At 51.7% G+C, this 20,250-nt stretch overlaps 3 protein-coding genes across 3 annotated transcripts in view; 2 read left to right on the top strand and 1 right to left on the bottom strand.

Annotated features, from left to right (window-relative positions):
- Nucleotides 1-6,035, top strand: part of LOC128278396 (uncharacterized) — a 14,624-nt gene extending 8,589 nt beyond the window's left edge. Inside the window, exons 6-13 of the mRNA XM_053017125.1 lie at nt 92-233; nt 304-508; nt 578-711; nt 780-2,992; nt 3,666-4,012; nt 4,095-4,418; nt 4,485-4,595; nt 4,662-6,035. Coding sequence (XP_052873085.1) covers nt 92-233; nt 304-508; nt 578-711; nt 780-2,992; nt 3,666-4,012; nt 4,095-4,418; nt 4,485-4,595; nt 4,662-5,376 — 4,191 coding nt within the window. The 3' untranslated portion in view covers nt 5,377-6,035. The remainder of the gene's footprint in view (nt 1-91; nt 234-303; nt 509-577; nt 712-779; nt 2,993-3,665; nt 4,013-4,094; nt 4,419-4,484; nt 4,596-4,661) is intronic.
- A 2,008-nt stretch (nt 6,036-8,043) lies between these two features.
- On the top strand, nt 8,044-11,254 carry LOC128274930 (lysozyme-like). The gene is made up of 4 exons (XM_053013281.1): nt 8,044-8,206; nt 10,252-10,431; nt 10,510-10,583; nt 10,653-11,254. Exons 1-4 carry the CDS (start codon nt 8,119-8,121, stop codon nt 10,815-10,817), a joined length of 507 nt encoding a protein of 168 aa, XP_052869241.1. The 5' UTR covers nt 8,044-8,118; the 3' UTR covers nt 10,818-11,254.
- Nucleotides 11,255-13,997: 2,743 nt separating this feature from the next.
- Nucleotides 13,998-20,250, bottom strand: part of LOC128268231 (midnolin homolog) — a 36,525-nt gene continuing 30,272 nt past the window's right edge. Inside the window, exons 2-6 of the mRNA XM_053005269.1 lie at nt 16,557-16,759; nt 16,055-16,490; nt 15,886-15,989; nt 14,195-14,669; nt 13,998-14,126 (exon numbers count right to left, since the gene is read on the bottom strand). Coding sequence (XP_052861229.1) covers nt 13,998-14,126; nt 14,195-14,669; nt 15,886-15,989; nt 16,055-16,490; nt 16,557-16,759 — 1,347 coding nt within the window. The remainder of the gene's footprint in view (nt 14,127-14,194; nt 14,670-15,885; nt 15,990-16,054; nt 16,491-16,556; nt 16,760-20,250) is intronic.

Here is a 20,250-nt window from a genome sequence, read left to right as displayed (position 1 = left end):
AGAGCAGATCGTAGAACGAAGCGATAGTTTTCAACGTTTTGTGAATTATTTTATTAATCGTTGATTGTTGACTGTGGCACTATATTTGCAGCTTGCCGATTTTGGACTCTCAAGATGGGTTGAAGACCAGTCTTACTACACTTCCACCAAAGGGATGCTTCCGATCAAGTGGATGGCACCGGAATCGATCAACTTTCGGCGTTTTACGACGGCCAGCGATGTGTGGATGTTTGGTAGGTATTCCGTCGTCAACGCTCACGGTCAACCTTCCCCCCTCGCTAACGCTCTCCTTCGTGTCCACAGGTGTTTGCACGTGGGAGATTCTCATGCTGGGCGTGAAACCATTCCAGGGGGTGAAGAACTGCGATGTGATCGGAAAGCTGGAGAACGGTGAACGTTTGCCGCTGCCGGCGAACTGTCCGCCGCGCCTCTACTCGCTAATGTCCCAGTGCTGGTCACTGGAGCCGCACAAGCGACCCAACTTTAAGAATGTCAAGGAAACGCTCCAGTAAGTGGCGGTGAAGCCCGGTGCTGTTGTCCTTCGGATGGCCTAATAACGAGCGTTTCTCTTTTGCAGCGAGATTCTGATGGAGGAACGCCACACGGACTGTGAGACGATGCGCCGCGAGAACCGTCGGGTGGCCGCAATGTCGTGGGGAGCCGGTGACGATATGGCACCACCGAAGCCGGCCCGAGGACCGACAATGGGTGGTGAGTTTGCATTCGTCGATCACCCGTTTTTGGTGCGACTAATTCGGTCTTTTCTCCCCCTGCGCTAGCCGATGGTCCCCTTATGCCGAGTGCACCGCAGACCTACATCGTTGCCCGTGACCCGACCGTGCTGGCGGCGCTAATGCGCGAGAACGAGCAGCGGGGCATCAACCCGTCGTCGTACACGACACCAGCCTCGGTATTTAACACCCTAGCCGTAGACCTTGACCCTAGCGCACCACCAAGCAATACTGATAACGCCCAGGCAGCCAAAGAGCTCGCCGTCGCTAACCTTCCGCTGAAAACCGTTCCCCTGCCCGTGACCGAGCTGAACAAGCTCGATCCCACCATCGAGGAGTCGATCGCGGTAGAAGTGGACACTTACGTTGCCCATCCACTACTGCCATCCTCCTCGCAGGTTCCGCTCGACGAGCAGTGGAGTAGGAGTGAAAACCCGTACGGTGGTGCGATCGCCACCGGCGGGGAGGAACTCCAGAGTGCCGATGCTTTGGACCGCTACAAAAATCCGCAGGATATTCTGGTCCTTTCCGCTAACAATAATCTCATTTCGATGTCGCAAAGCTCGTCCTTCGCTACGCAGCAACCGCCACCGGCCACCGCCGCTACCGGTGGGCCAGTGCTTCCTCCCTCCCTTTCATCTTCGCCCATCTCGTCGGTGAGTGGCGGTTCCCATCATCCATCCCACCACCACCACCACCATCATCACGGTCCTCCGCAACCGGGTGCCGTGGCTTACCCGGTGCCGTGTGAAATCATCAACGCACTCACCCAGCAAACCCACTCGATCGAGCCGACCTATAAGGCCATCCAGCAGAAGCAAGCCCAGTGTTCCGGCACCGCCGCCGCCGCGACGGCCCTTAATCCGCAGTTGATGAACAATAATTTCATGCATTCGAACGCCCAGCAGCAACACCAGACGCAACAGCCGTACTATCCGCAGGGCAACGCGATCGTGACGTACCAGCAGTACCATGCGCAGCAGCAGCAAGCCCTTGCCGCCGAGCAGTACTACCAGCAGCAGCACTACGCCCTGCAGCAACAGCAGGCGGCCGCCAATTATTCGCCGTACGGTTGTGCGCCCGGCGCTGGCGGTCCGTCGTATCCCTCGCCGGCGTACGTCAAGTCTCCGCAGCAGGAGGAGTCACAACCGGGCGGTGCCAAGTCCCGTAGTCTCGAGCGAAACGTGGGCCAGAACATTGTGTCGGCGTACGCCGCCCGTATCAACTCGCTGGAGCGTACGCGCCAAATGAGCATGGAGTACGGTGGTGGCGGCGGCGGCTCCGGTGGTGGCGGATCGGCCAAAGCCATGCGTTCCAACTCTCTCACGCGCCAGTACAGTGGAGGAACTCAGTCCGATCTCTACCCAGGCGTTGGGCACGGGGTTCGTTCCGCCAGCCTGGAACGGGGAGCGCCTGGTCCGCCGGGAAGCTACATGGCCCGTATGGGAAGCCTGGAGCGCAATCAGCACCAGCAACAGCAGCAGCAGCAACAGCAGCAACAGCAGCAGTCGTCGCAATCGATCTTCCTGAACTCGATCAAGGGCGGCAGCCTGGAGCGCAATCAGTCGGCCGCGATCGTGAGCGATATGATAAGCGGCGGCAAGATGGCGTACAAGGGTGGCAGCCTGGAGCGCAACCAGCACATCCTGATGAGCCGGGGCGGTGGCGGGAGCCTGGAGCGCAACATGCCGTTCCAGAACTACCGCAGCCCGGTGGCGGCCGCCCCGAAGGAGCAGGAACCGTTTCAGGAGGAAATTTACGATTTTGGCGGAGTGAACGTTAAGTCGTGCGCATCGATCGCGCTGAAGAAGAGCGTCGAGAAGGGTATGCTGCCGCCCAGCTCGTTGGCCGTTTCACCCGGTCTACCGACGGGCGGGGCCAACTTTGCCCTACCGCCACCGTACAGTTCCGCTGCGAAGCAACAACAGGGAACACCGCAGAGGGCTCACTGGGGCGTGCCGGCGGCCATCCATCAGCAGCAGCAAATGTACGCACAACAAGCCATGAACCCGGGAAGTGGTATGCTGTTGTCGCAGGGTCAGGTCCCTGGTCCCTCGGGGCCCATTATAGGCATTGCGTCCTCGCAGCAGGTACAGATCCCGATGAAGATCTCCCACAGCCAAACGATCGCCCAGCAAGCGCAACCAGCGCTTGGTCCGCAGATGGCCAGCTCGATCGCACAGCCACCGGTTGGACATTCGGTGGCCGAACCGGCGCCGGCGGCCATGGGCCAGACTCAACAGCAGCAACCAGTGCCACAGGTGTCTAGGCCTTCAACTTCGTAGTGTTGTTTTTGTTGGTTCTCACTCACCAAGAGAGAAAGAGAGAGAGAAGGATTGCCTCACTCTCACTCTGTCGCCTTTTTTTGACTACTTTATTCGTTTGTCTTGGTTTCTTTAAGTTGTTCTTCCCTTTTTCGCGTCTTATTTGTTGTTCCCTCTTCAATCCCATGTCTTTTCTAAGTTCCTTTAGCGTGTTTCCTTTAAGTATCGATATTTTCCGATTTTACTCATTTCACACTGTTATGTTGAACGTTTTTGTGGAACGGTGTGTACTGCAACGCTTCTCTGTGTGTGTTTTTTTCGTTTGTTTCGTATTGGTCTTCAGTTTTTGTTCTTCTCTCGCTCTCTCTCTCTTTCTCTCTCTTTGTTTTCGGTTTGACGACTAGCGACAATCCATTTCTGAGGATTCCTGGTCACACAGTGGTCCTCCCTTCTCTCGGTTGAGTTTCCTTTTTTTCCATTCGAGTTTTCTCGTTTTCTCATTTTGTTGTAGCATGTCGAGTGTATTGGTTTTGTTTTGGTTTTTATCAGTATTCTTTGGTTGTTGATTACTAGGGGTAGTCCTTAATAACTCGTTGTCCCCAGTAGACTCTATTTAGCTTGCCCTTTTTACCAACATTTTGCGAAACTTTTCGCACTTTTCGTTCCGTAGATCCAGGAAACGCAACAGAACCTCGAGGAGAAGCTGCGCAAACAGCAACAGGAGAGCGAAATCGATTCCAAGTGGCTGCAGCAGGAGGAAAACAATCTGAAGAAGCGGCTCAGTCTGATAACGGCGGCCGCTGGCAATATGTCCCTCGAGCAGCAGCAGCAACAGTGCGGTGTAGCGGTTCCCCCGGACGGTGGTGGCACACCTCCGGTTAATGGTGGCGGTTCGTCTTCGCTCTCCGGCAGCTACCATTCGCAGCAAAGTCCACACTTTTCACCCCAGAACACCATGTCCGGGCCGCAAAGCTTGGGTGACCACTACCCCACCACACCGAATACGACCGATTCGAGGTAAGATGTTTCGCCTACGGGATCGTGAGTGAGCGCGACAACAGTTAGTTTTATGCTATTTTGATCTTGGTTTTCTTCCTAGGCCACACACACCCGGTTCCGGTGGTGGAATGATCAAATCGAAAAGTTCATCGATGGAACGGTGCACTACGCCGCAGTCGGGTGATGAGAAGTTTGCGGTGAAGAAGGTGGAACCGACCAAGACCATGCCGCTCGATCGGACGAACGATATGGTGTACAACGCGACCACGAGCGTGGTCAAGTCGATTATGGCACTCAGCCAGGGCGTCGATAGAGCGCAGGCACCCGAGTATCTGAATCTAGTCCGCAACGTTGGCATCGAGCTGAGGGCACTGCTGGGAGCGGTCGATCAACTGTCGACCAACTTTCCGGCGCAGTGTCACAAGTGAGTAGCCTAGTTGGAGCTCCATTTCGTCTGACAAAATATTAACCAATGTCCTCCGACACGCAGGGAGGTGGAAATGGCGCACAAAGTATTATCCAAAGACATGCACGAGCTGGTGACGGCCATGCGGCTGGCCCAACAGTACAGCGAGACAACGCTTGACGCCGATTACCGAAAGTATGGTTTGAGAAACGAAATCCGTGTACCGATGGTCCCCTAACTCAATGTTTTACCCTTCCACAGGAGCATGCTGGCAGCGGCCCACGTGCTGGCGATGGATGCGAAAAATTTGCTCGATGTGGTCGATTCAATTCGCGTCCGCTATCCGACCCTCTTCCAGCGACAAACGAGCGTCCCGGGAAGTCCTACCCAGCGGCAGCACCAAGGCAGCACTTCCGCTTCCGGCAACTCGACCACCACCGCCTATCCGTCCACCGTCCAGCCCGCGTTTGTCCAGCAGCATTCCTTCGACCACCAGTCGCTCCTGATGGGGCCCGGTGGCGAGTGCTACCAGAATCTGCAACCAAAGCATCAGCTGCTGGCCCACAGCTCACCGCCAACATCACTCACACATTCCTACGAAGCGACAGCACCATCGGCGACGACAGCCGCACCGACCCTCACGTACGTTGGTCAGCAGCAGAGCGGTATCTACGACAATGAGTGCATCATAAGTCAGCAGCCGGTGCCGCCGCCCGGGCAGGAGGTGGGCAGGTTGAAAAAACCGGTCATCGCGGCCAAACCACCGGCGGTCGTGGCGATGGCATCGGTAAAGCTGAAACCTGTCGCTGCTGTCGACCCATCCGCCGGCAGCACCGAGGGCTGCGAGATGTACTCCAATACGGGTGCCGTCCCTGGGACGGACATTAAGCTTCCCGATCCCGTATCGTGTACGATCGTGCAAGAGAATCTGCTCGCCGCCAACAACCAGAAAGTGATGGCAACGAATAAACTGTGAACGGTGGCCACTGCGAATGTTAGATGGGTGAGAACTCGGATCTCGAGAACTCGAGCGCAGTGAGCGAGAACGCACTACGTTACCTTCACCGTTGCCAGGGTATATGTTGTGGTAAGAGTTGTGTTCGGTTCGGTTTATGTACCGGAAGCGGAGAAAGCGACCTTTTTTCTACTGTTTCACCTCCATATACTCATGTTCTTCTCGATTGTGTAGCCAATGAAAATTCGGAAAATGAAAATAGCCAAAGTATAGAGACAGAGAAAAATTACGCAGCACAGTGGACGAAAACGAAACTACATTCTAATCCGCTTGAAACGCACGGGCGCTTGATTGTTAGAAGCTAAAGAGGACCGACAAGCTGTGGCTCGAAGTTTTCGATTCAGGGAGCGAAAGATAAGAAGTGACACGGATTCCAGTTTGGTGGAACGATGGTAGGTCAAAATTATAATACAGAGTGGCAAATTAAACCATTAAAGTACCATAAATGTAAGCACAAAGTGGTCGGACAAGGGCAAACAGAGATGATACGGCAAGTTGTGTAGTATGGTTTTAAATAAAATTGAACAAAACAACTGTCAGCTAAACGGATCCAGCGCTCTGACGGCTTTGTGGGGTCGGTCCGCCTCGGTTGGGTGTCATTTCGCTTGCAGACTGGTAGATAGGTGTGGACCTCTGTCGCGTATAAAGCAGGAATTGCAGATTCTAAACCCCCCGAAACACAACCACCAGCAGCAATACAATCGGATACAGAAGCGAGAGAACCGAAAAGGGCCGGCGGATTGTTTTCCGTTTTTAGAAACACCTTCGACGTACCCTGACCAAGGGCCGTGGCTTATGCCCATCTGTCGGTCAATTTTGTCAAACGTCGTATCATATAAAATGTCCCCTTCTTGGAGCAATTTAATGGTTTGCAAATGCTTTTTCCAACTCTGACGCCGTGTAAGTAGTAGCTTCGGCTGTGTTTTCCCCTTCATTTTCATTTGCTTACACTTTTAGACTAACTATCGGTGTCGCTGGGGCTCACTTATACCTCACTCATTAAAAATCTGTACACAATAGACCGCTAGACGCTTACAATAATGCATTGACCATTTGTTCGCTATTGTCTGAAGCTTGAGGGGGGCTCCCGAATGATTTTAGACTCCGTGTGAGTGTGTGTTTTATGTTACGTATCCCGGCGCTGGTCACTCCAAATGTTTGCTTTTCGTGGCGTACATTATCTGTGGCTTTCTGTTATGCTGAAAATAAAGAAAAGGAAAAACAAACATAAAATAGCGAAAAAAAGCGCAAGAAAATGCAGTATTCACAATGTATCGTGCTTAGCTAACGCTTCGAAACAGAGAGCGAGAGAAAGCGAGGAAAGCTGCTGAACTGCAGTAAGACAGAACCGGGGGACTGTACATAGTGAGACAAGAGTAGCATAGGAAATACGGTTTGTTCGTATGCTCGGGTGCATCTTCATAGCTTCAAGTCTGGGTGGTGGCAATCAATATCGGCAATAGATTAAAACATAATCCACATCCCCATAAGGTGCGATGCGAGATAACATAAATCAAAACAGAACAACGCAAGGGAAAAAGGAACCAATAACTCGGAGATGCTGCTCCGTAACACAGTCTAACGCTACCACCAACAACCAACCGATAAAAATGGACACGGCAAACCCACAACTATTACTGATAGCTACCGACTAACTTCTTACTACTCAACAAGCTCACTCCCCACCCATTTTTGTAGTTCGCTGATTGACCATTTTACTCGTAAATAAACCCTAATATTTATCAGCATAACCACTGACCTCGCGGAACGTTACTGTTGAACTTACTAACTGAACTGTAGATATCCGTCTTAACCAGTGCTTTGAATGTTAATCGTCTGAGGGATCTTCTTCTGCGTACATGATCGCACAGTGATCGGTTCGCTAGGTTCTTTGAACCTCTTCGGTCAATGGCATTGAGCGTCTTCGCCGGCGATGCTGACCGTCTCTTTAGCGGATGCGGTGTACCGAGCGCAAGAAAAGCATGATAATGAGCCGTTCTTATGGAGCGCTGCAATTGAACCACCTACCGTCGTAAACGTGCATCGTAAAACGTGGTTAAAACGATCGTAAAATGGGCATGCTGCTGGTGCTATTATTAGTCACCTATTCCTCTACGACCGATCAATTACGATAAATAAGATGGTAAAAGTTTTATCCGAAATGCTAATGTTTTGTAAAAATGTTTCAGCGGCAAATGATGGACCTTTGCCCTCCGCTTGGTGTCCCCCTATACGGAATGTGAAGTTTTGTTCAACACAAAAAGAAGCTATCGCTACATTCGGCTGAAGGTTGACCGCTTATCAGCCGACAGCAAAGAGCTTTCCATGAGCATAGGGTCGAACGGTAACAAAGAAGGATATCGTCCCGGGACACAAAAGGTGGCCCCGTGAAATGGAATGCTACGCAGCGGCTCAGCGGTGTCGTCTTATCGCTTGGTCGCCTTCCCGGGGGCGCATCGCGGATGACATCATGCTTGCCGCCGCGGAATTCATTCGCGCACCGCGCACGTGAACACACCGAAGGACGTACGATGGGCCGATGGATGGGGCGGATGAATCAAGCGATCGTTGGCAACGATCGCAGCTTCTCGGTGTTTGGAGCGTCCCAACAATTCAGTCTCAGAGATCGTGGCACGCGAAGCAGTCGCAGGTAGTGAAGGATCCACACAGCTGACGAGTGTCTACAGATTCACGGAGTCGAAAATGGTGTCCAACTCGGTGACGATCGCGTGGTTGTGCGTTCTTGTGGGCGTCACACTGTGTGGCGTGCAGGCGGATGTTTCGCACGTTGGTAAGCCGCGAAGCGTGAAGTGAATATCAATTTCTGAGATGATCGTTTGCAAGCTACGAATACCGCAGTCACAGTGACACACGGGATCACTTGTCGTAGACTGGCTGGTAATTAGCGACTTGCCCTCAGATTTACCCGTCGTGATAAAGATGCTGTCACACACAGAAAACTGCATTGTTCTCAGCGACCGGCCGATTAGGGCGATAATGATTTATTTGCGTCACGACGACCGGAAAGTGTGAAAATCTGGTGACTGGCTATTCCGCATCCATTTACTGGCCGGTGAGCGGTTAGTTAGCTTGGGAATATGTTTTATGTGCTCTCGGCAGTGAGTGGCGAAGGGGAACCGTTGTTGATAGGATCGTCTCTGCAAATGCAGACCAATCCTTCTGCTTACTGTGACAATTGATAATAATGAAATAGTTAAATGATTTTGCATATGCATATCATTAATGACCGAAAAAGGCAACAGAGCCGTAGATAGCCTACGGCTTAACCGGTTTTACCATTTTTTTGATCGTGTGATTTCTGCGACGAACCGTTCCGTGCCGTAGTGAGTCACTTTGATCCCTCTGTTCCATTCTCTATGGAAGAAGTCCATCGCGAGCAGAGCGCGATTTGTTTACGCAAAGATCTCAAAGAGCCGAGGTCCGATTCTGCGGCCTTGATGGCTCTCTGAACTGGTTCCGGCTCGGCTGATCGGGATTGCAAGACAATTCCTTCTTCGGGCCACTGTTTTCTTCTGCTGCTGCTGTTGCGGTTGCTCCCGGATTCGTAGCGTCTTAACGCCGGTGAAGTCATCGTCCGAAAGAGCACCGTTTTCTGGCCCTACTCGGCGGCCCGTTGGGCGCTGGGAGGGTTTTCATAACGGGAACACGGGGCCGCTCTGCTCGTTAGTGGCGCGTGTCGCGATGATTAATTGTCTGCGTTTTTTCGGCGGAGGTGGCTTACGAAAGCGACTATTTATTTGCCCCCGGCGTCTTCCGAAGGCCTACGAGGCGGAGGTCAGGGATGTCCGGCTGACCCGACGAGTGGAGCTAGAGTTTTGTTTTTGGCGGGGCCACTTAAGGTAGGTGAACTTTGGCCGTCCTTAGCCCCGTTTGCGTCCGCGGATGGAACTTATCTGCGACGTCCTCTGGTATACAAATTTTTTGCGATGGCTCTTGTTTGTTGTAGGTTTAGTTAAAAAATTATGTTTTTAAACTGTAGTTCACCAGAAGAGCAGTTATTCGAGAAGATAGCGTAAATTGTTCGAACGGTACAAGGACATACCACCAGATGGCAACCCTTTTGTTGCTGAAATATTTCGTATTTAAATATTTCATGAAAGTTGCATAAGAAAGGGAACGGAAGGGATCGAAAGGGAATGAAAGGGACGACTCTTATTCCGGTACTGCACAATCCATGGGACATTCTCCCGAACATATGTTGCCCTGTGACGATTTCAAACGTTAGCCGGGCAAACCTTATAGATTGTGTTATTTATTGTGATTTGGTACCCTGTGTTCCATGTTTATGTTCCGGCTTGCGGCTTGATTCCCCCTGATTAACAGATTAACAGGCTACCTTCTCCATTCTTAAAACATTCGTTTTCCCTTTTGCTGCAATCGCAAGGGCCATCCCTTGAACCGGCTGATTGGTACCCTCCATCGCCGCCACGACTGAATGATTGATGTGTTATCTCGCATTCGTCGAACCTCATAATCAGCGCTGCCGTGGGCCAGTGCTCGACGATGCTCACTACCGGTGCCAGCATCCAGTCAGAGATAAGGGGATAGTTGACTCGTCGCTTCTAAAGGAGCTACCGGAGGCTTGGAAGCAATCAATTACCCAGTCCCTGTCAATAGACCGCAAAGTGATCGGGCGATCGGAGCGTGTAATCGTTCCAAGGTTGCGATGATCCACCATTTCGCGTTGCGGCAATAAATCGTCACGGAGGTTGGGAGGCCGAATGCGGCTGACAACTTCCGGGACCCGGACCCATATGCCCTAAGGGCATCGGTCATTCTTCTCTCATTCTCAATTCCTTTTGTGTCGCCCCACAGCCGGCCAGGAAAATCCCGTCACGGATGTGTGCCTTTCGTGCATCTGTGAAGCGTCCAGCGGTTGCGATGCCTCCGTCCGGTGCAGTGGCGACGTCTGTGGAATGTTCCGGATCACCTGGGCGTACTGGGCCGACGCCGGGAAGCCGGTCCAGTTGGGCGATTCCCCCGACTCGCAGCACGGTAGGATCGTGTTACCGGACCGCGGGCTCCGCGGGGTTTGATTGCATTATTAATGTCACCTCTCTTTGCCGATTGCAGCGTACGCGAATTGCGCCAACGAACCGTACTGTGCCGCCCGTACCGTGCAGGGTTACATGAGGAAGTTCGGACAGGTGAGCGAGTCCTTCGGGAGCGATGAAAATCAGGGGATTTATTGTGGTACCCTCTTTACCCTCCGACAGGACTGCAACGGGGATGGTGTCATCGATTGTTTTGATCATGCGATTATCCATAAGCTTGGTGGCTACAACTGCAAGAACCAAGTCCCGATCGTCTACCAGTCGAAGATCGACGAGTGCATCCAGCGGAAGGCCGTCGAGTACTGGGCTGGCCAGCAGCAGCAGTAGGATTAAGGCCGATCGAGCCATGGATCACGCAATTGGTCGAAGAAGTCCATCGGACCTTCTTTCAATATTTATAATAGTCTTAGGGTTGCGAATGTCATCTCTCTCTCTCTATGTTTTGCCCCAGAAGCATTAGTGGCGAATGTGGCGAAGCGGCAACAATGAAGCACAATGATAAACGCTCAACCATCTTTCTTTAATTTCTTGGCTCTTGACCGTATTTTTATTTTTAACATATTTTTATTTTTCAAAAGCTAGTTCTGGTAGCTACGGGGAAGTGGGTTTCGGTTTGTGGAACTTTCTCCGCATCTCCGCCGTTGCGATTTAAAAAGGTAACGTCGTAATAAAAACAAAACACAAAGTACTGGCCCTCGTGCCTCGTGCCTCAGGGTCAATGGAGTTTGTAATGTTCGTCTTAAAACACTAACATTCTCGCTTGCGCCTCTCATTCACAGTGGCTTTTTACACACCCTAGCCTTAGATAACAATCATCAACAGTAAACATCGGAAGCCGCCGGTCCCTTTTGTGGTAGAAAAAATGTTGCATCTGGAACGGGTTCGCGGGTTCTAGAGATTTGGAATTAAAAACGGTCTTCATCGGTAGCCGGAGCCGGAGCGGGAAGGGTTTCTTTAAACGGTTCGGAATTTTACGGCACGGAGAAAGAAGTCCGAATTGGACGCGGCATCGAGCTCATTACTGCGGATGGTTCCGTAATACTATTTGTTCGATCTGAAACCGTCGGTGAACAGCCGTGCGCCAATCGCATAACAATCTTCAAGGACCACCAAAAGGGTATAAAACAAAACAATAAATAAATAAAACCGATAACCGCAACCCTTACGTCCCGGCAGGACACACCAATCTACGGAACTCTTCAAAGATCAACTCTCTCCCCGGAACGGAGGTAATGGCTTTTTATTGGTTGGAGTAACTGTTTGCTGTGTTCCAGTGGCCGCCCGCCGTGGACTACATTAACTAACACGCAGTCTATTCTATAACAAGGTTCCTGATTTATCGAAACGTACTTCGCTAGGGCTTTCCTGTGTGCGTGCGGGAGTACCGGTTGATTCTGGGGGCATCCCGCCGTGCCGGAAGTCGTCGGAAACACGGTTCTCTGTGGTGGCTCGAAATTGACTGGATTGAGTCGCGTACTTATACTTCGAACCCTCGCCCCGGGAGCCCAGTTTCTAAAAGTCCGGCCGTCCGGCGGACAAGACAAGGGGCTGTTGAATGTTTTAGAATGTATTTGGCATCTGGATAGTGTGGACCTTCGATAGCGGGCAGTTTTCTCTACCGAGTTCTACTTCTAGTGTTTCCGGCTTCCTTTTGTGTTTTTACCGCAAATATGCAACGTTACGCACTTAAGCTTAGCTTCGGTACTACTATTTACATCGAATAGATTTATTGCTCTGTGTTTTACTTTGGGGGACGTTTAGTTTTTGTCTTGTATGGCTCTTGGGATACCAGCACCTGCTTCGACGATGCTTTTGGAACGGAATCACTACCGTGTCGGGGAGGGTTTAATTTCTGTGGGGGGCTTGATACAGTTGGGTTTGAGCTTCACTTAGCTGATCGCGTTTTTAATTGATAGCAAAACCTACATAATCCACTGCACGGCGAATCGCGGTCGCGGTTCCCATTTCACTCGGTCATGGAGATTGCCTTCAGTGCGCGACAAAACTTCCAGTTAATTTCATAAGGGTTTTCTTCGCTTAACGCTGCTTCGTCCTATTTAATCCATTTTGGTTTTTATTGATTTACATTTATTATTTGATCGTGCCAACGCAATGCCTTTTAATTGTTAAGGGTTTGAGTATTAACTTTGAGCCCTGAATGAGATTTAAAAGTGTGCCCGTTCGGATCCGAGCAACCCGCGAACTACACACCACGCGAGTGGAAACCCTATCACAGTGAGCTTTTGCTGTTTTCACATTACGTGTCCAGTGCGTCAGTGAGAGTGTGATGTGATCCTTTTGTCGCCTCGTTATCGTTGTTAATTATGTGTAATCTTGGCTAGTAAACTTTCTGTGGAAAACGAACCGATTGTTTGAAGGTCGAGGGACTTAACTGATGGTCTGTGTCATCACCGGGCGGAACTAGTAGCCTGGCACTCGGAAGCGAGAAGCGGATGTCACACTTCTCGTGGGGATATTAAAGTATAGAACTAGAGAGAGCGAGCGATAGAAAGAGAAGGAGAGAGGTCCTGAGACAGGGTGATCCTATACAGTCAATGGACGTGGGGAATGGTTGCACAGTTTCGTCTTTCGTGGTGGGAAATGGTTTCTACTCTGGCGGTCTATTCGTCTGAAAGCGATGCGCTTCGGAATTTTGCGTGTGCCTGTGTGAGGGTGTGCGTCGGTGTTGTGTAAAAAGAATCGCCCTAAAAGAACGTTAAAATTTCCTGTTCGCGAGCGCACATCTTTGTCGTTGCTAGGATACGTTACGTTGTCGATTGGCCGCTGTGAGCTGTGCGTGGGCTTTCTCCCTGATCACGCGTGGCACCTTCTACTATACAGTGTGTGGACACAGCTTTAGGAACGTAATTGTTACATTTATTGCAACTACCACTACTACGACTACCGCCACTACTACTACTACTACTACTAATACTACTACTGATGCTGCTGCTGCTGCTCTGATCTGATCCTCCAGCTCGCGAGGATCAGCTGCTTGTTTAACAGGTGGTGATCGCACGACGATGTGTTCATAACACGTCCTCGAAACTTTCCGAACGAACTGTCCTCCGTTCGCTTCGTGCGCGATATGTATGTTTGTTGGGGTTTTCCCTTTCGCTAACTCTTACTACCGGGAAGCGGGTTTTTTTTGTATACGTTGGATCGACTTATTTATAGGGTACTTTCGAATTGGGCGCCTCCACCAGATTGGGATCGTTTGTTGACTACGGCTGATTGATTCGGAAAATCGAAACCACAACCAGGCCGTTCGTTTCAGTTTTCAAGCAACACAGCAGCCACATACTCCCCACCGGAATCAATATGATCCATCGATCGTTCGACAAGCGACGCTTTGTAACCCCCTACAGAGAAACCACAGCTCGAGCCAATGTCCGTACTCCGTCGGCATCCTTGTATCCCTTTTCTTTCGCCCTCAATATACAGCCCAGGTTGTGCTTTGGAAGCTAAACTCGCCCGTCCCGCGTGCCTGTGTCACGATCGCACGCTTTACTTGATACCGCTACCACCTTCGTGCGCCAACAGTGCCTCCTTGGCTTCCTTCTTGCTGCGCTTTTTCTCCTCCTTGGCCAACATCTTCGCCACCTTTTCCTCCTCTTTGGCGATCCGCTTCTCTTCCTGTGAAACACAAATATTCAACCAATGATCAGTTCGCCGTTGACCCCGCCAGTTGGATTCCGCCCTACCTTGCGCGCTTCCTTTTCCGCCTTCGCCTTGGCCTTCTCCTCTTTCTTCTTCTTCTCGATCGTTTCGTTCTTTTTATTGTCGTACTTTTCGTCCTGCTTGGCGTGGGAGCCTGCGGTGCCGACGGGACCACCTCCACCACCGGTTACGGTGCTGCCCCGAGCACCGAGCCCCGACGGTCCCGCCAGCGAGGTGCAAGAGCTGGCCGAAGACCCGGCCGAAGAGCTGGCCGGCAGAACGCGAGCCTTCGGGGTGGTCGCGTTGACGGCCGTGATGAGCGACGTGGTGACCGGTTTCCCGGTGGCCATGTTGGTTTTGTTGATCGGCGACTTGGACGCGACCGGTGCAATCTTGGCGTTTAGCCCCAGCTTGGATGGGCCACCGCTTTTGCTCGGCGCCTGGGGGCCAATCTTTTCCACCGCCATCAGCGGTATCGATTCGACCGGGTCCGCCGGTTTGCCCGGTGCCGTGTAGTACCTGTCGGCGAAATCGAACGGCAAATATTCGGTATCAGCAACCTGAGTTTAACACCGCAGCCGTACATCGAGCGCCATTTTTTTTATTTTATTCTTCTTTTTAGGTGAACAAACTGCATCACAGGGCCACTTCGTTTTCAAATTAGCTCCCCAAGCGAACCGAAACCGGTCTAAGCCTTGCGACACTGTTTGCATACATTGAGGCGCAAACGACATATTTTTAGGTCGGTTTTAGGACTAGGGACTTTTTTGAAAGTTTTGATTTTTTGCACGTGTTTTGATAAACTTCAACATTTTATGTGTTCAAGTATACTAAATAACTTTTTTTCGCTATTTAAAGGTATTTAAACGCCTGAGCTATGCAATCGGCATGACACTAAAATATTTTAATACATAATCGTCTGCAAATATCGAACTTCTGATAAAAATCTAATGCATTATGAGTGTAAAGAAGGATATAAAATGATCGGGGAGCTTTGCCTATTGAGTTTGTGGGAATTTTAATTATTATTACCATCCGAAGTAAATACAGGAGGCTAAAAATTCGGATAGCCAACTTATCTATTTTAGGAAAATATAACTAAAATCCTCTTTTTTTTTTAAATTGTTTTAGAACCGCCTGTTCCCCATAGTGCAATGTTGTCACTCTTCGGGGCGGCTAACAAAGTTACAGTTTGCTCTCCGAAAGCCGGAGATTATTGCGCATCCACACAGTTCCCGAGTTGTTGGCGCCGTGCCAGCGCACGAACTTTTCGCAACGTGGAGGGCCCCCGTGGTTGGAGCCACCTTCCCCGGCCAAAGCAGGGGGTTAATGAAAAATGTAAAACCTTGTCCGAGGGTGAATGTTTGCTGTTCCGTTGCCACTTGCAGCCAGCAGAGCGGCACGCCATGTCGTACTGTGCCGCAGCCGGACTCTACGGAATCAAATTTTGGACTTCAGGTTGACGGGCCTTTCAGAACGGAAACGGAACTGTCAGCGCAACAAAAAAAAAAAAACGGGAAGAACTTTGGCCATGGTGGCCACGAGAGGCCCGAGAGAGATACTTTGAGCAGCCGAACAACAACAGCGCCGGCCACCACTTTGTAGCTTTGGTTGGCCGTCGACCAACTTCGCGTGCTTGGCGGCGGGGTGTTGCATAATTTGTTTTGTGATTTTCGGTTTGGGGGCCGGGGTTCTCGACACTGCAACAATGACAAGGTGGGGAGGTGCCACTTACTTGAACCGGGCGCCCGGATTGGCCGGCGACGGTGTCCGGTGGCGAACGGGGCTCTTGAACTCGATGATCGGCGGTAACCGATTTGGCATCTCCGGAAGGCGACTCTGCAAAAAGTAACCGGGTAAGACTCCAGGAAGACTGTGATTCTGTAATCGAGGGGTACCGGTACCTTCATGTAGTATTGTCCCTTTTTGTGGTAGTGCTGGTAGGCTGGATTGCGCGGGATCGCACCGAGGCATCCGCTGGTGCTGCAGCTGCTGGAACATCCGGGGCCGCCACCACCGACGACGCCCCCCGCACCGTGCTTGTGGCCGTGGTGGTGGTGGTGATGATGCAGCGAACCGTCCGTGCTGACCGAGGACGTGGAAGACATACCGGATGTGCCGGACGTGCCGGAGCAGCTCGACATGTTCGAAATGCCCGAAACGCACGACGATCCGGAGCTCATCGAGTACAGGCTGGCGGACTGGGTGACGCGCGCATCGACACTGTACGAGCTGGCCGACCCCGGCACGCTCCAGCTCTTGCTGCCCATCGAGTAGCTGCTGGCCGAACCCTGCAAGCGCCACGACGTCGAGCCGGACGTGAGACGGTTGATGCGTGCCCTGCAAAAGACAGCAAAAGATCGATTACCGTATCCGTGACGGTCCACCCGGACGGGTGGCTCTTACCGGCAGATCACACAGCGCAACGGCAGCAACCGCTGGGCGACTGCACTTTGGATGGTTTTCACGAAGCACCTCCGGCACACGACCCGGTGACCGCAGGGCGATGTCTGCATCGTGGCCCGCGCATTGATGCAGATCACACACTCGTCCTCCTGCGATGTAGGCGGCTCCAGCTCGCTTTCCTCCAGTTTGCTGAGCAGCTTTTCCTGCAAGAAGGAAAAAATTTACATTACTAACCGGCGTCTTCCTTCCTTCTAATACTATGTCTGTCGTGGCTCTAAGGTTCTGCTCCGAGGAGCGCCATAGAAAAGCCCTCCCTAATCGGCGGAAGTGAGTCGTTTCCGATACCCTCGCCGTGTCTCTGAGCGTCTTCAAGCCATGAAGTGAAAAGTGAGGTTAGGTCACGCTTCACCAGGACGAAACCACTGACTGACTCATGGGGCAACCCACCGGGGCTGACCCAGCGGTCCAATTGATTCTTCTCTTTCACCTAACGACTAATTATGACCCCGGCACCGGCCGGACAACCTCTTCCGACAGGGCACGCCAACTTGCAAATCCTTTCTTCCACCGCCAGTGCCTTCCCAGTGACCCCCGGGATCCCGGGTTTGCGGTCAAGTCAGGCGAAAGGTCGTGTGAGGTTATGTGCCCCACGGAGCGCGCCAGACGGAAGCAATTATTATTGCATTTGCCGACCCCAGCCCAGCCCGGGCACCGCGTTTGACCGCGAAAAGGATTTGCCACACGTCTTGGGTGCTTGTGGCCTGGCTTGGCCTGGTGCATTTGCAGCAAATTAGTTCGCCCCGGGGCACACTTTGGCACACCTTTGCACTGAGAAGCCACTTTGGTGAGCGAGCATTTCGGTAAGCCGTAGACCAGGCGGCGTTTGACGTTTGGATAGCAACCATCGGCCGGCAACACATCGTAATAGGCGTGTTGCGGTGATGGTGATGGTTAGGCATTTTGGTTACCATGTGTTTTTGGTTACCAGGAAGACACACACAGTCACCGGCGCCCGGCAAGGGTTCAAGGTTCGGGCCTGTGGGGTTGTGGCCTGCACTAAAACGGTTTTTGCACACCCATCGGCCGTGTAGCGGTTGTTGGGCTTCTATGCATTTTTTTTGTCGTCAACCTGTTGTGCTTGGGGTGACACAGGAAATGTGTAAATAATTACAGCACATGTGCTTCGAGATGGCCGCAAGATATGCGAAATGTCAAACTGTTCGCACGACAATAAATCAACACGTCGTACAACGGCAGGTCAACGACCACGGCTTGCTACGACGGCCCAAGATGGCAGCCATCTAAAGTGAACGATAAATGCACGCGTAAAACGCTCGACTAATTACCGGTTAAAGGGCTAAATAGAGGCATTATACCATTGGCTGGCTTACCATGTCGAGACCCAGCACGACCACTTACTAACGAGCCTAATAAGACACGCGGAAGATACGCGGTGCCGTCCTCATCGAGAGGAAGATCTGGTTTAGTTTACGGCACACATTTGGTTACGGCAATATCGATACGGTATGTCTTCATAGCGGAGAGAATTGTCTCATTCGAGGGGATGCCGCGTTCGGGTCAAGGTGCCCGGCGTCCGCGGGTGATGAAAACATTAGCTACTACGTCTCCCAGAAGGGAGGCCCAAGTCTGAAGTCATAATATGGGGACCCTTCTTCCATTAGAGACCGGTTATGTGTGTGGCCCTCAAAACCTAAGCCTACCTGTGGAGTCAGGTCGGGCAGATCGAAACGATCACGGCTCGCTACACGACTAATCCAAGCCTTTTACACGCGCTGGCCCTAGCGATGATCATGACGATCGGTGACGATCTGGGCAACTAGAAATAGCTTGACCAGCGCAGCACAGCGGAGAGGATAAATACATGGGGAGATGTCGCTAGCATCAATCCACGACGCAGTCACTCATAACCTTACTTTCAGCTGTTTAACGTTAGCTCAAAACAACCCCGAAACCGTCACGAGTTGGGCAACCTTCATCAATCTCGAAACTTCAGCGATCGACAGCCGACGACGACGACGACGACGCCGGGCCTTGGCTAAGGTCAAGTTCGGTTCGGGACGTCGATAATTGAATGTTGAGCACATAGCGCCGTAGCCACTAGCCTAGGCAACCGTGGACCTAGACCGTGGCCTCCCCGAAAAGCAGCACGCGTTCCCAGGCCCCAGCAGTGTGTAATGCTCCTACCCCAGAGCGCACGCCGCCGCGTGCAGCATACCACATGAGATACGTTCGTTTATGCAGCTGCTGCTGCGCGACGGACGGGGACATTGAGAGGGCTTCATGGGACGTGTCTGGTGTTGGCGCAAGTTGTTACGCAGCTCAGAAGTGAATATTTGACTTTGATTCAAAAAAGAGGCCGATAACTCAAGCGGATCGCTAGGTCCTGGCTACCTCAAGGACTAAGCGCCCGATCGAAGCTTCGATTTCCGGTGTCAGGTCTTCCGTACTCTGCTTGCTGATAGTCTGCCATATTAGACATGCTGGTCGCCGGCACCGCAGCAACGGCAGCAAACAGGAAGACCTATCGGTTACGATCGATTGTTTAACGTTTGGCACACCGGCACTGGCACCGGCACGAAACCGGTTTCGGCTGGTGCGGCAGATGAAATTCGGGCTCTTTCGCCAGCTAGGAGATGAATTTTAATACTGATCCACCGCCGGCGCTATTGTTTGTTCCTAGATGACGAGATTCTCGCGGGATTTGCATATCTTTGCGCTGGTACCGTTAACCAATGGGGGCACCTACGCTATCGGTTGACGCGGGTGTCCACAAGGCCAGCAGGATGTGCCTTCCAAGAGGCTCGACGCGCTCGACTGTCACAAACCGACATGACCAAACCTTCGACCGTTTTGTGGCGCGATACTTCCCCTTAGCCGAATCAGCATATCGACCTGTTGGCACCTCAATTAATTCGTCCACTTAAAACCGATGTTCCGATGGGCCAATAAATCATGTGCTTCTTGCCATCGCTTAAGCGTTTCTTAATCGTCGGTGCACTCGGCTACCAGTCTGACGAGGTAAGGTTTAATTAAACGATTTGCATTCAACGGTGTGTTTGGTTTGTCCAATGTACCGATCAAGACCTTGCCGCCCGGCTTTCTCGGCTTGTTCTCGTCATGCCGAGAGTGTGTGACGTGGCGGAAGTCACTCTTCCCGGACCTCTGACTGGTTTTTCCCATTTCTTCCCCATTGATCGATGCTCATCGATCTGCGTTCGACGCGTCACCGCAGTACGCCACCGGAACACCGGGGCCCGTAATTGAAGATTGGCCCGAGAAGCCCCTGAAAGTTGCGCCACAGCCATTTTTCGGCATCCGTGTCACGTGTCGGAAACGAGCCGCCCTAACCCGGATTGCCTTCCTCGGAACGGACCGGCCGGTTGAAGGTAAGTTGAGGTCCGTTTTAATCGCCTTTACTGTCACGTTCTAAAGCAATTTGAGTAACTCAATGTTTTTTGTTTTCTACTTTTAGGTTTGTTTTAACGATATTGGTCGAAATCTAAAGTCGGTCACTTTAGCCATCATCTTTACCTTCAATTTGTGACGGGAATTCTTTTGGCGTATCTGAAGTTTCTTGTTTGCAATTGGAATGTTTGTGTTTCTATTTTTACCTCTATTTTTACCTCTAAAACAAACTCATTTTCACGATGAAAATGTTTTAATTTCCTTAAAA

The sequence above is a fragment of the Anopheles cruzii genome, chromosome 2, assembly GCF_943734635.1.
Source record: "Anopheles cruzii chromosome 2, idAnoCruzAS_RS32_06, whole genome shotgun sequence".
In the NCBI taxonomy this organism is placed as follows: Eukaryota; Metazoa; Arthropoda; class Insecta; order Diptera; family Culicidae; genus Anopheles; species Anopheles cruzii.
This window is presented reverse-complemented; position numbering and strand designations above follow the sequence as displayed.

Excerpts from the sequence above, each read along its gene's own strand:
- LOC128274930 (XM_053013281.1), top strand. The coding sequence starts at position 8,119 with ATGGTGTCCAACTCGGTGACGATCGCGTGGTTGTGCGTTCTTGTGGGC. Across the intron at positions 8,207-10,251 it reads GGCGGATGTTTCGCACGTTG|CCGGCCAGGAAAATCCCGTC; the intron begins GTAAGCCGCGAA and ends GTCGCCCCACAG. Across the intron at positions 10,584-10,652 it reads ACATGAGGAAGTTCGGACAG|GACTGCAACGGGGATGGTGT; the intron begins GTGAGCGAGTCC and ends ACCCTCCGACAG.